Source organism: Stegostoma tigrinum, chromosome 31 (assembly GCF_030684315.1).
Source record: "Stegostoma tigrinum isolate sSteTig4 chromosome 31, sSteTig4.hap1, whole genome shotgun sequence".
NCBI lineage: Eukaryota > Metazoa > Chordata > Chondrichthyes > Orectolobiformes > Stegostomatidae > Stegostoma > Stegostoma tigrinum.
Genome location: NC_081384.1, coordinates 7,729,465 through 7,744,169, shown reverse-complemented (window position 1 = coordinate 7,744,169; position 14,705 = coordinate 7,729,465). Strand labels below are relative to the sequence as shown.

The 14,705-nt window shown below is 43.4% G+C and overlaps 1 protein-coding gene across 4 annotated transcripts in view; it reads left to right on the top strand.

Annotated features, from left to right (window-relative positions):
• The window catches only part of LOC125466320 (plexin domain-containing protein 1-like), a 432,462-nt gene that overhangs the window by 201,894 nt on the left and 215,863 nt on the right, over positions 1 to 14,705 (top strand). For all 4 annotated transcript variants that reach the window (XM_059638864.1, XM_048560676.2, XM_048560675.2 and 1 more), the window contains exons 10-11: positions 9,065 to 9,125; positions 11,676 to 11,811. In XM_059638864.1, coding sequence (XP_059494847.1) covers positions 9,065 to 9,125; positions 11,676 to 11,811 — 197 coding nt within the window. The remainder of the gene's footprint in view (positions 1 to 9,064; positions 9,126 to 11,675; positions 11,812 to 14,705) is intronic.

Genomic DNA, 14,705 nt, shown 5'->3' with positions numbered 1-14,705 from the left:
TAAAATTACAGCGACTGGTGATGCTCGGTTTGTCTTCTGCTGCATTTGTCCCTTACTGCTGGCAGGTTGGTCACATTGACTAACTTTCAACATTAGCTAAACCCCAATTGCTTTGATTTCTTTACCACTCCAGTGGCCCTCCACACACACAGGTGACTGCTGCAATAAGGGGTTTACGCAGCATACACCAGACAACAACATGTATTTACATAGCACCTTTGACATCATTGCGCACCCAAAAAGTGCTTCACGGGAGTGTTATCAAATGACACAGAACCACATATGGAGACGTTACAATCAGTGAGAAGTAGGTTTAAGAATGCTATTGAAGGGGGAAAGATACATGGAGAGACAGAGAGACTTATGGAGGGGAATTCCAGAGTTTAGAGGTCAGGCAGCTAAAGGCACAAACTGCTGTGGTGGAGCATTTTAAGGTAGGGAATGACAAAGAGCCAAGATTTGAAGATTGCAGATAGCTTTGGTGGGTTAAAAGGCTGGATGAATTCGTAGAGACATGGAGAGTTATAGATATTGATCTCACAGAATTCCTACAGTGTGGAAACAGGCCCTTTGGCCCACGTGATGCTTGGAGCATCCCACCCAGACCCATCCCGCTATAACCCACCTAAGACACACATCCCTGGACACTATGGGGTAATTTAGCATGGTCAATCCAACTAATCTGCACATCTTTGGACTGTGAGAGGAAAGCAGAGAACCCAGAGGAGACCCACACAGACACGGGGAGAATGTACAAACTCCGCACAGATAGTCGCCCGAGAATGCAATTGAACCCTGGTCACTGGCACTGTGAGGCAGTTCTGCTAACCATTAGCCACCATGTTCCTCCAAAGTCATAGAGATGTATAGCATGAGAACATGATATCCTAAATTAATCTAGTCCCATTTGCCAGCATGCCCCATGTCCCTTTAAACCCTTCCTATTCAAATACCCCTCCAGATGCCCTGTAAATGTTGGCGAGCTCATTGCTGTGTAAAAGACAAGGAATTTTACACCCAAGGCATTGCCAGACCAGTGTACAAAGCAGGTCAACAATCAGAGGGTAATTGGGAAATGGGACTCAGTGTGAGTTAGGGTATACTGAGGTAGATTTCTGAAGGCTCACATGGGGTGGAAGCAGGGAGACTGCCTGGGATTATCCACACTCCGATGTGATGAACTATGGAAATTATTTTAAGCGGTAATCAGACAACTGTTTGAAAAGGAGGAAAATTGAAAGGCATGGTGGATGAGCAGAAGGATGGCTCATATACAGAAAGCCGTCAGCACAGAACTAATGTTTGACAATTCTAACAGAAGATTTTCATTGCTGCTTCTAGCACTTTGATACACATAAACAGAACAGAACACATTGATGATCCGTGGTGATTCCTGCCCATTAAACCTTCCCTGTGAACACCACAGATTTCTTCACTTTTGTTTCAGTCTTCTGTCTGTGTGGAGTTTGCACTTTCTCCCCGTGTCTGCGTGGGTTTCCTCCAGGCGCTCCGGTTTCCTCCCACAGTCCCAAAGATGTGCAGGCTAAGTGGATTGGCCGTGCTAAATTACCTGTAGTGTTCAGGGAGGTGTAGGTTAGATGGGTCTGGGTGGGATGCTCTTACAGTTGGTGTGGACTTGTTAGGCTGAAGGGCCTGTTTCCACACTCGGGATTCTATGGAATTGAGTTCGCAAGTCCATGTTAACCAGAGGAAGTGGTGGTGGTTGTTTAACTGGATTAATGATCCAGAACTCCGGGCAAACATTCTGGGTGTGGGAGTCCTTCTCTGACTACGGCCAGTGGTGCAACAAAAATTTAACCAGAATTTAGAATGCTGCTGATTACTGTTTCGGGGGGAAAATAATCTGTTTCCATTTCTTTTTATAGAAGATAATCTGCTGTCTTAGAACATAGAACATAGAACATAGAACAGTACAGCACAGAACAGGCCCTTCAGCCCACAATGTTGTGCCGACCATTGATCCTCATGTATGCACCCTCAAATTTCTGTGACCATATACATGTCCAGCAGTCTCTTAAATGACCCCAATGACCTTGCTTCCACAACTGCTGCTGGCAACGCATTCCATGCTCTCACAACTCTCTGCGTAAAGAACCTGCCTCTGACATCCCCTCTATACTTTCCACCAACCAGCTTAAAACTATGACCCCTCGTGCTAGCCATTTCTGCCCTGGGAAATAGTCTCTGGCTATCAACTCTATCTATGCCTCTCATTATCTTGTATACCTCAATTAGGTCCCCTCTCCTCCTCCTTAAATTAGTCTTAAATTGACCTCCAGTCCCACAGCAATGTTGATTCTTAACTGCCCTCTAAATCCTAGCCAAGCAAGAGATGCCAACATCCAATAATTATTTTTAAAAGAAGAGGTTACTTTGAATTGATATTTAAGCAAGGGCCTCTTTAAGACAGCAAAGTTTACACTGGGCAATGGAAGACTTGGTCAGTATATTAACTTACCAGCCTTGCTGAGGATGTGAAATTGTTTGTTATATTGTTCTGCTGCTCTGGGGACATTTTAAGGTCCCAAAGATGTTGTTAAGCCCAATTTAAATTGCTTAGAATGCACTGGGCCAGCTCTGTCGAGTCGCTATGGGACTCTGACAGTCTTCTCACTTGGGAAAAGGAAATAAAAACAGGGAGACCCATGGCACTCTGGTGACTGTGGTGCTGTCAGGTTGAACATTGCATCTCTGCTAAAGGTGGTGAAGTCCCTGATCAGTGTGTGTGTGCTCCTCCTTACTCAAAGGAGGAAGCCAGCTTCAAGGTGTGCAAGTTGGGGGAACATTTGCAAACTGAGATCAAAGACTTGGAAAGTCAGAAGGAAAATCTAGATGTTTCTGGATTCATGGTCCCCATGAGTTGTGAACGCAAACAAAGACTTGCATTTACAGACCTCAGGATGCCATTCAGCTGATAAAGTACTTATGAATTTCAGTCATTATTGCAACGTGGAGAATATAATAATCCTTAGAAGCCCAATCGACATGACCCCTATTTTGATTGATCGCGGATATCATACAATTCAATTACAACCAGGAAACTAATCCAACGTCTTTATCTATTTACCCTCCATCACCTTGTCAAAGTGAAATGACCATCTACTAATCACTAATTGATGAGCTTCTATTGATCATTTGGCAATGTCTGTTCAAGACCACTCAATTTGAGTTGGCTGCTTTGCTGAGAACCCTTGCTCCAGTTTACCTGCTGGAAGCCATTTCTTGTGGGTAGGGCATGTATATATGGTGAGGCATAAGTTATCACAAACACAAGTTGGGTACAGTAACAGGGAGAGAAAGCTTTTATTCATACATTGATGATACTGAAGTGTAGAATCCCTATAATGTGCATACAGGCCATTAAGTCTGCACCGATCCTCCAAAGAACATCCCAAACACATCCACCCTATCCCCATAACCCTGCATTTCACATGGCTAACCCATCTAGCCTGCACATCCTGGACTCTATGGGCAATTTAGCTTGGCCAATCCACCCTGACCTGCGCACATATTGACTGTGGGAGGAAACTGGAGCACCTGGTGGAAACCCATGCAGACATGGGGGGAATATGCAAACTCAACATAGACAGTCACCCAAGACTGGAATTGAGCCCCGCTCCTGGCAGTCTGAGGCAGCAGTGCTAAGCATATTGCTGTCGACATACAGCACAAGGAAGGTTAAGGGTGTCCAATGTCGAGAAATTTTCCAGCTTGCTACACCTGTCTCTGGGAAAGCAAAATGCCCCAAAAGACAAGATTGTCATACAGTGATGGGACTGTTGGGATGGAGTTGGATCCATCATCCCCAGGCGCAGATTAAAGCAAAATCCTGCAGACACTAAAAATCTGAAACAAACACAGGGAATGCTGGAGAAACTCAGCATTGACTTGCATCAGGCGGAAGGTCTACCACATACGAAGACAGGAAAGTTAAAAGGCATGCCTCAGTTCTCTGGGATTTTGCCTGGTTGATTTTTCTTGATTTTTCGGTGCTTTGATACAGGCCACATCTCACTCCCCCCCATCACTTTTCCCCATGCCCATACATATTAATTCATGAAGTCCAAACACCCCACAGCCCCTTGTAGCCAGTTTAGTGCCAACATTTGCACAACTGCCCAATACCACAAGCAGACTGCAGGACTCTTCCAAAGTCGAAATAAAGTTCAAAGTATTTATGACGGACTTCACTATATAGAGAAAGTCTCCCATTCACGGAAGTCCATTCAATCCATTTAAACCTCCTCACATAATTATTCCCTTTTTGAAATAAGCATTGGTCTCCATAACCCTATGTAACAGACAGCCAATTCCTTAATAACTTCTTTTAGCTGCCAGTAAAACTCTGAACTTGGAAACCTCACTGTGATGATGACAGATTGTGGAAAGCAGCAAGTATTAATAATATTTTAATTATAGCACTTGGGTTATGTCAGTAATCATTTACTTATTTATGAAAAAAGTATTTGTGAAAGCTTTCCACATTGCATGCATCAGGACAATTTACAAAAATACCAATTCAAGGGGAAAACTAACATTTTTGAGAGGAGAATTCTGATTGGTGGCAAGTGGGCTGTCACTGGTAGCAATCAATAACTAAAACTGTTTGCAAAATTTGTTTCGACTCACAGACACGTGCGGGATCTGTAAATACTAACTGCCATTTTTAAAGGCCCACAGAATCTCCACAATTCTTTAGAAATCTTGACTCATAGTCTTTCTCCTTTTTTATCCACACACTTTAATAAACAGTTAACAGGTTTTACAAAGAGCATATTTAAAAGACATTTTATTTTTGATGCTGTTTCCTGACTTGATGTAATCTTCAGATGTGGTTTCAGAAGAGTGATGAAGATGGTGTAATGGAGAATTCTGGAACTGATTAACATGGGTTCCTTGTCACCTCTTGTTTGTTGAATGTTTTTCAGCATTTCAGCAATTATCTATGTATATCTATACAAGATAAACAAGCTTTGAGGTCCCTTGTTTTTTTTACTTAAAGGGAGACAGTCTTCGCAGAAGTGTTTGGCAAATGTATTATTTGCTGAGCAGATGCTGGAAACATGCCATTCATGTCGAGCAGCATTCCTTTGTTTTTCGCATGTCACGGGATTGCATGCATGTAATGTGCGTGTTCTCTGGGCTCAACTGGAGGTTATTAATACTTCAACTTTAAGGATTATAGAATCTTGCAGCACTCATTCACCCACTCCATGTTTCCTGTCTGCTGACTGAACGTGCTATCCAATTTGCCTCAATCCTACAGACCACCGCCACCCCCTCATCCACCTTTCCCGCAATGTAATCCTCTACGCTTTTCCCTCCATTTCTTTATCCAATGACCTTTGAAAGTCATTAGTGAATCTAATTCGACCACCCTCTCAGGAACTGCTGTGAAGATTATCATCTCCAGATTGGCCTGTTCTTGTTACCACTGCAGCAGTAAAACAAACACTAATATTTCATAGTAATGAAACTATTCAAATATAAATGGCATTCAAATCTGTAATATTAATCTTACGCAGTAAAAATATGTGCTTAAATTACTGCACAGGAGGCCATTCAGCCCACCATGACAGTACCAGCTCTTCAATTTGAACTATTGACTCTACTCTCAGTTATTTCCTACTCATGCTCATGTTCTTAAGAGGCACTTGGCCCATCAAATAACCATTCATTAATATCATTTATGATGGAAAGGATATTGAAGAGAAAAGCATGAGCATTTTGCATGAAGATGTGAATATTTTGCATGCACACTGAAGGAAGACATTTGCAAATATCTATAGATAGTAGCCAATCTTTTCTTCTGTTGGGGTTTAGAAGTGGACAGTATCTAGTTCAAAAATTTATTTCCCCTCACGGCTCAAGCTTCCAGTGCCTGGTCATAGCCCTGATTGTCAAGCCTGTCCTTTCCCTTTCCTATCCTCCTCTTCCTCCTACTCCTCTTCATCTGCTTACACTTTCTCCTCCTCCTGAGATGAGGAGAAATGGCTTCACCCAGGGAGGGGGAGCCAGTGGAATCCTTTGCCACAGAAAATGGCAAATGTTTTCAAAGAGTTTGATATAGTTCTTAAGGCTAAAGGGATCACAAGGTTTCGGGCAAAGCAGGAACTGAATTGGATGGTCAGTCATGATCATATTGAATGGACTGAATGGCCTGTTCTTGCTCCTATTTTCTATGATCCGCTATGAATAGATCTTCAATCTTCTATGTATCTGCTTCACATCCAACCATTCTGTAACTATGCTTGTCATCCTCTCAAGCAAGAAGGTGGCACTGAGGTTTGCCCCATGTCACAGTGATCTCCATCTTTCAAAGTTTTAGAACAGTGCTGTCCAAGTCTACAGCTTCCTTCCTGCCAGCACTCAGGCTGTAGCCAGATCCAAAGGCTGGAGCTATGAGAATCATGAATGGACCACCTTCTGCTGTAGCACCAATCAGCAAGCCACCAAAAAGCTACAGGTCTGTTTCTGTTCCCTATCCTGAGCAGTGGCTATCCTGCCAGCTTGGCGCAACCACAGAAAATTTCAACCAAAGGCAACAGTTGCTTCCAGTACCCCACAGAAGGCAGCAAGCTGGGGAAAAGACAGTGTGTCATCCATCAGATGGTTGCAATTTGGAGAGAGATACACCCTCCATTCCCAATTCTTTCATTAAACAATACGCTTTGATTTTCTTCTCCTGTGACCTACTGCTAGATAGTACTCGCCTTCCGTACTCCCAATGTGTGATCATTGAAACAAACTGTCTGGATGGAATCCTGTAGCACCATGAACCAGGTGGGCTGTGGGGCAGGAATCTGGGAGAATCGTGTGAGACATGGGGTGAGGGCTTTCTTGACGTTGGGAGGAAGTCATTGTATTTTCCAGCAGAGTTCCTGGCATCGAGATGAAATTCTCACCACGAAGTGGTGCGATGCCCAATAGTGTGTATTACTGTTTGTTATTGCTTTCATTGATACTGGATCACAACTCGTTAATATGTGAGCTCTGATTTTACCATCTGCTGCTTGGAGATAAGAATTCCCAAAGTGAAAGTCTGGACAGTTCACCATTTGCTGCTCCAGGTCACCAACTTGAACATCTGGATGCAACATCTCATGCTCCATGGACAGTTTCTGAGTTACCCCAAACACTGTCATCCAACACCTGCCAGCTTCCCTCTACCATCATGGTACATCACATCAACGTTCCCTCTTATTCTGGCTTTCTGAGCCTCTGGAGTCCACTCCTGGAACCGGAAGACAATCCGTGTGCCAGCACCAATTGTCCTGAGCAGAACCTTGGAGTGGCTGCACACATGCAGTTTTCGGAATGTGGTATCTCATATCTGCTTAGATTCATTCTACACAGCCCATTCAGCCCATCGATTCTGCACAGACTGGCTAGAGAGTATCCCACTTAGACCTCACCCTATCCCCGTAACCCTGGATTTTCCGTGGCTTATCCACCTAGCCTACACATCCCTACAGGGAAGGTTAGCGAGTGGGAAGAAATCAGACCACCCAGAGGAAACCCACACAGACAAGGGGAGAATGTGCAAACTCCACACAGACAGTCGTACAAGACTAGAATTGAACCTGGGCTCCTGGTGCTGGGAGGCTGCAGTGCTAACCACTGAGCCACCCCAACATGATGCACGAATTGTATTTTTCTGCCTTTGAGGGCTGTGCTTTGGAGTGTAGAGCCAGTTATCGTTGGGAATGCGATGGCAAGGACACTTTGGCCAAAGGGACATGCACCCCAGCTCCCGGACCTCACCCAGGATCCATCTCAGAGCTGCATCACTTGCTGTCTCACTGCTCACACACTTTCCCTTGTCCTGGCATTCGTTGTCTTTTAGCACAAACACAAAGCTAGGCAGCTTGCCTTGGTTGCCAGCTGTGACCATCCAAAGGGGTGGGCAACTTGTTGCATGGCACAGTGCTACATCAGTGCTACAGCTGCACTGTGTGCCAGCAGGCAGACGGGGCTGACACAATTCCATTCAAAGGCCACATGCTGAAGTCAGAGGTGGGGAGTGCTCAGTCACATCCAAGGGAGACACTCTTCAGGCACAGAGAGCCTGCACTGGGCAGTCCAGGGGTGTGGACATGGTCATTCAAATGTTTGAGGCCATCAGGGTCAGGAGCCTCTAGGAGGGTGAGGAACGAAATGCCACACGCACCCCAGGTCCCTGCCTTGTTGCTGCCTGTTGTATAATGGGATGACCTCTCCTACAACAGGGCAAAGGAAGGCACTGGGTGAGATGAAAGTGGCTGGCACAGCTGGTAACTTTGGGGAAAGGTGGTGAATGACTGAGAAGTCTGGAGGTCAGGGGGGTGGGTTAGGGGTGCAGAGGGGGTGAGATGAGGGTGGGTGAGATGAGGGAAGATGCTGCATGCATCAGTGAGTGTGAGGTAGGGCATAAGCCTAGGAGGGTGGTGGGTGCGGTGCAGAGATAGAGTGAGTGCGAGGGATCAGTGAGAAGATGGTGAAATATAACCTGTCAGAGTGGAGAAGGTCATTGAGCTTTATCTTGCACTGCTGGCCACTCCTCCAGGTGACTCAGGAGACACTGACCTGAGCGGCAAACCTCAGACCAGGCTGGCAGGGTCTCATCCTCTTCTGCTGGCGTTGGGTTAAAAGGATCTCCCTTTGCGCCTCCTGACCCACCAGGACACCAAGGTCCCTGCATGCAGAACTGAAAGCCAATTCCTCCTCGTCTGCCAAGTCTGGGACAAATGTCCCAAACCAGATGGCGCAACTCTAGACTCCAAGTCTCGTCTGTGTGCTCAAAGACTTCCAACGCTGGCATTGGTGCTAGGGAGGACATTCTATTCTGGAATATCCTGGAACTGGTGAGTAATTCTGAGAATGATAGGAATTGGAATCGGGCTGAAATTGGACGGGATAGGGGTGAGTAGGCTGTGATTGAGACGGGTTTGGGACTCTAGTACAAGAGAACCCGCGAAAAGCAAGGCTCTGTGAAACATAACTCAAATGACACAGCCCAAAAAGTGGGAAGATTCAGTCCTCTGTTCTTTTGTTTGGTATTTAGATGTTCCAATGGGTTTGACCGTCATCGACAGGAATGGCTGGACTATCGCTGCATGGAGGAGGTACAGTAAATACTTACCTCAGCACTGATCCCATCAGTCTCCTTTACATTTCCATTTTCTTAACATTTAATTTTTTTTAATAATTATGTCCCTGTTTGATAGTCTACAACAATTTGATGGCATGTTAAATCAAAAATAATCTGACAACATTTTGGGGTAAATTAAATGACGGGCTCATGAGGAAGTTCTTTGATCGTGCTATCCAATTTGTCCCACGGCCTATCCTTTCCTGTAGCTCTGCAGTTTGAATCAGTTTTGAAAGTTCTTGTCGAATTTGTTTTGACCAACCTTCCAGCTCATGATAACTCACTACAAAATATTCTGTCTTCAAAACTTAAGAAATAGGAGCAACGGTTGTCCATAAACCTTATCAAGTTTGCTCCAGTTATCAGGGATAAAGAATTTCAAAGATTCAAACCCTTAGAGTGAAGCATTTCCTCCTCATCTCAGATGTTTCTCTGTGTTCCAGACTCTCCACCTGGGGATAAAACCTCGTTATTCACCTTGTCAAGCCCCTTCCCATAGTGTCAATGAGGTCATCAGTCAATCATGTAAATACCAGCGAATGTAGGGGCAGTTTATTTGGCCTTTAATCACAGTCAACCCAGCGAACCTTATTTGCACTGCCTCAAAGCAAGAATATCCTTCTTCAATGTGGAAGCTAAAACTGCACACAGTATTGCAGATGTGTTCTCAACAAAGTCCTGGACACCAATAATGAGACCTAATTATCCTTTGGGATAAATGTCAACATGTCATTTGTCTTCCTAATTACTTACCGTACCTGCATGCTTTGTGTTCTTTAAATAAGTACACACATGCTCCTTTGACCATCAACATTTAACAGGTTCACATTTCTTAAAGAAGATCTGATTTTTCTGTTCTGAATGAATAATTTCACACTTTGCTTTATCATTCTCTTGTAGCTCATTCACTTGTCCTCCCCACTGCTTACATTCCCATCATGTTTTGAATAGTCAGCAAATCTCGATACTATTATTTCCTCCTATCCTACCTGTTCCCTTTGTAAATCATCTTAAATCTGTGACCTCTGGTTACTGACACCCCTACCAGTTGTAAACACTATCAAGCATCCTTCATAATTTTGAACAAACTTCCCTACATTACTGAAGTTCCTCAACCCTGATATCATTCTGAGAATTAAGGCTGTCTTTAGTTCAACTGTACCTTAGCATATAGTTGATATCCCCATTGAAAGGGAGGATATATTTGCCTTAGAAAGGGTGCAAAGATTCATTTGATTGGTTCCTTGGTTGAAGACATTGAGTAAACTAGGCTTCTATTTCCTCAAGTTTAGAATAATAAGAGGTGATCTCATTGGAATATACACAAGGGGACTATTGGGTAGAATGTGGAGTGGTATTTGCCCTTGCTGTCAAGTCAAGAACCTTGGGACAGAGTTTCAGAGTTAAGACTGAGATGTGGAGATTATTTCTCATTCAAAGATTGTAAACATTTAGAATTCTCCACCCCAGAGAATTGTGAAATTTACAGTTGTTGAGTAATGTTCGAGTCAGAGATCAACAGATATTTAGTTTCTGAGATAATGAAGGAATAAGGAAATTATGCATGGAAGTACAAGAGAGGTAGGAGATCAGCTCATTGAATGGTGGAGCAGCTGAAGGGACTGAATGGCCTACTTTTATTCCTATATTCTTGTAAATTCCAAGTCGGGCTGGCAGCTTTGCTGGCATGAACTAAATCAAAGCTAAAATCCTCTTTGTTAAAGGGTTAGAGACCCCTCCTAGAAACAAGCATCAAGCTTGCACGAGACACTCAGCAGGTCTGACAGCATCTGGAGAGAAAACAGAGTTGACTTTTTGAGACCAGTATAACATACTTCTCTGTATTTTGTTTTCTCCATGGATGCTGCCAGACCTGTTGAGTTTCTCCAGCATTCTCTGTGGTTTGCTTCAAATTTCCAACATCAGCAGTATTTTGCCTTTATTCGAGACACCTCCATGAAGGGGCTTTGCATGTCAGATTTTGTTTCCTCCCTCACTGTGTTCAGGGACCTGGTACAATAACTGTCAGGCAGTTCATTGGACTGGCCAATCTGGACCAGCAGCCTTTTACTCTTCAATGCTCAATTTCATAATTTCACGTAGAATGACACCCAACAAGAATGCACATTGGAAAATTGGAGCCCTCCTTCCATCCACAGCCTCATCTGCCCCAACCATCCCTCAGCTCCTGAACCTTAGCAGGCAAGGTTCCACTTAGAAAACACAAAAATTCCTCTTCAGTGTTTCTGCTGAAATAGTAGCAGCAGCATTACCGCCCTATAAGACCCTCTGATAATATCACAATGGGGGTTAGGCACTGAACATTTCAGTGTTCAAACCCGTTCCAGTTTGAAAGCTATGAAGTCTGCTCTATTTGCTGTCTGTGGAATGAGTTCACTTAGTCTTCAATTCTAAGTTAGCAGCTTAACTTTGCCCATGATTAAATCCTCTTTCAAATAACTATTAGATGTTAACTCCATCCCATGTTGTTAATGTTTCCGTTACTATCTTTGCAATATTCCAGCACAGTGGTGAGCTCTGCGAGGACCATCCTGAACATTTCCCTGATGTCTCCTCCACAGTGGTCTTTGTAAATTCATTGGAAAGTGAAGTTACCACCACCACATCAGTGCTACTCTCAAGCAGTCTCACTATGGAAGGTAAACACATCAACCTGTTTCCTCTCCAACCTGTTTATATAAAAGGATGAGAAGTAACTCAAAGTAAACTGATTCATATAAAATTGCCTCTCCTACTGTGTGGGCCCTCTGAAATTGGCCCATTAAAGAAAATCTGCTGAAAGGAAAGCTTAGTGTGTAACTCTCAATGTGCACAGGCAGAGCTCCACAGGAGTGATGAAAAAAAACAAATTAATTACTTAAAAACTGAAGAATGTCAGGGAAGGTGCTGTGTGACATATGCTTCTGAAAATCACAATCACGAGTGAGGATGGTGGACATTGTAGAGAAATGGGGAGGAAACAGAGGCCATGTCTTTTGTATCCAGGCTGACACGCTCCTTGGTGACAGGAATTGATTTTGATGCTGACTTCTACATTGTGCTTGCAGATGTAACTGCTGAATAGTCCCCTTGGTATGAAAATCAAAGAGGTGATTTATGGAGTTCTTGCTTCTGCCTTGAAGCTTTGTCAGTTAGAAGAGTGTTTCTGGGATCTAAGCTGTGCTTTCCCGGGAAACCATGCCAAGGTTGTGCACAAATTCTGATCGTCAGCTCTCCCACTGGTCACGACTCCAAAGTGGGAGTTTCGCTTTTGTAACATTGCTCAGTTTATGTCATATTTGTTGCCCCATTAAGGCCATTTAAGATGAAGGAGTCGCTAAAATGTGAGTGCTGTCTCTATCCCCTCTGCTGTTTTTTCCAACATTATAAATCCTCAGTTGAAGCAGTTTAGAAGCAGCTTTTAAATTCTCCTCCTTGTTTACAAATCCTTCCAAAAAGAAAAACCCAGTAAAACTTGTGAATGACATACACTTGTCTGACTTGTCTTGTGTCCTTCAAAATTTCCATGATTGACTGTTTTTTTTAACCCTCTGGGCTGACCAGTCTTCTCTGCATCACTCAGTTTCCATCACCATTGGCAGTTGTGTCTCCATCTGCAAAATTGGCCTCCCCTGCTCCAGTCCTACTTCTGAAAAACAGGCACTAATCTTTCCTTATTAGCCAGAACGTAATCTATCAGAACAAAAGTTTCATAACACAGCCCGGTACCATCCTAATGGTGCCGCTAACTTTGAACAAGCTGCATCAAGTGTAAACTGAGGTCAAGTACTGCTTTTTACTAATGCCAACTGGCAGGTCAATTGTTTAGCCTAATCAATATTCTGCTGCTGGAAATTCAATTGCAAGGCTTTTGTTATCTCTCACTGATGTGCAATAACTGTAACAGTATAATTACTTTAATTGCTTTGAGCTGCATGAGTGCACGGTTTGGATTTTATGCAGAATGGAGGGATTAGAAAAGAACTGTTGCAAGTTTAATAGCTCTGAAATTGCAAATTCGTGTTTCTAGCTTGCAGTTTGACCTGCCCAGGAGTGGACATTGAAAGCATTACCATGAGCTTAAAAGAAAGTTTGCCCTCTCTCTCAAAATTTAATAATTCCGTAATGTTAATTAGATCATAAATCACTCAATTACAACAAAGATGAAAATATGGATTAATATCCTGGAATTGTGCTTGAATGCTTTTTGAGAAATATTTACACAGAATTACTGAACCCTCATGGGAGTAATTGTGGTAGAGCTCTTTTCAAAATACGTTCCTCTCATTTTTATGCTCACTAACAACCTTGGCCCTGATAATTGACAATTCTTGCAGTTATACTGAGCTGTCTGACTTTGGACATCTACTGATTCATGTATCAATTGTTATTAAATGTCAGTCTTGGTGCTCATGTTACACAAGTTTAAATATCAGGACCACATGGATGCAAGCTGAATTTCTCAATTACCCTGCCAGTAATATTAAAGGCCCAAAATTTACTCAAGGTTGCACATTGTATTGAAACAAGATTATCAGGGCACTTGCAAGAGTAAGTGTGGAAAGGTTGCTTCCTCTTGTGGAAGAGTCTAGGGCCAGAGGTCATCATCTCAGAATACATTTAAGACAGAGATGAGGAACAGCCTCTTCTCTCAGAGGGGAGCAAATCTATGGAATTCTTTACTACCGAGAGCTGTCCGGGCTGGGTTGTTAAGAATATTCCTTTTTAAGAAGAGATAGATATTTTTGAGATAGATAGATATTTAATCAGTGAGGAAATCAAGGCTGACAGGGAAAAGGCAGGAAAATGGAGTTGAGATAACAAAGTGTGGAGCTGGATGAACACAGCAGGCCAAGCAGCATCTTATGAGCACAAAAGCTGACGTTTCGGGCCTAGATTCTTCATCAGAAAATTCAGAAATGTCAGCTTTTGTGCTCCTAAGATGCTGCTTGGCCTGCTGCGTTCATCCAGCTCCACACTTTGTTATCTCGGATTCTCCAGCATCTGCAGTTCGCATTATTTCTGATCAAAATGAAGTTGAGGATTTGTTTCAGGGGTTTGTGATCAGTTAGGCAACTGATGATTTATTGCAATTTTCCCCTGGTGTATTGAGTTTGCTAAGAAGCAGTAGTCTAGGTATGATACATCAGTTAGTTAGATAAAGACAGTACATAATGGTGACAACTAGGGATGTTTCACTGCTAGGACAAACAGGCTGTCAGTGCAGAGTGTTTCAGTCTCTTTAAAGTGGAGGCAGCAGGGAACTCTTCCCTCAATCTACCTCTCCTTGTGATCCACCCTCCTTTTGCCTGGTGAGGACTGCTCGATGAAAACTGCTCTCTGGGAAATGTTCCCCCTGCCCTGAGCCAACTCTACTCTTATTCCTGTTTGGGTTCTTCAATGCAGATGTGACTTAGCTCCAAAGTGAATACTCCAGTGCAGAATCTGACTCCTTAACTCACTTGGTCATTGTGTGGCTTTTCCAGTGCAGATTTTGTTTCTCTGACTCCCTTGGCTCCAGTGTGATACTGACCTCGTTCTGGTGCCCACTATT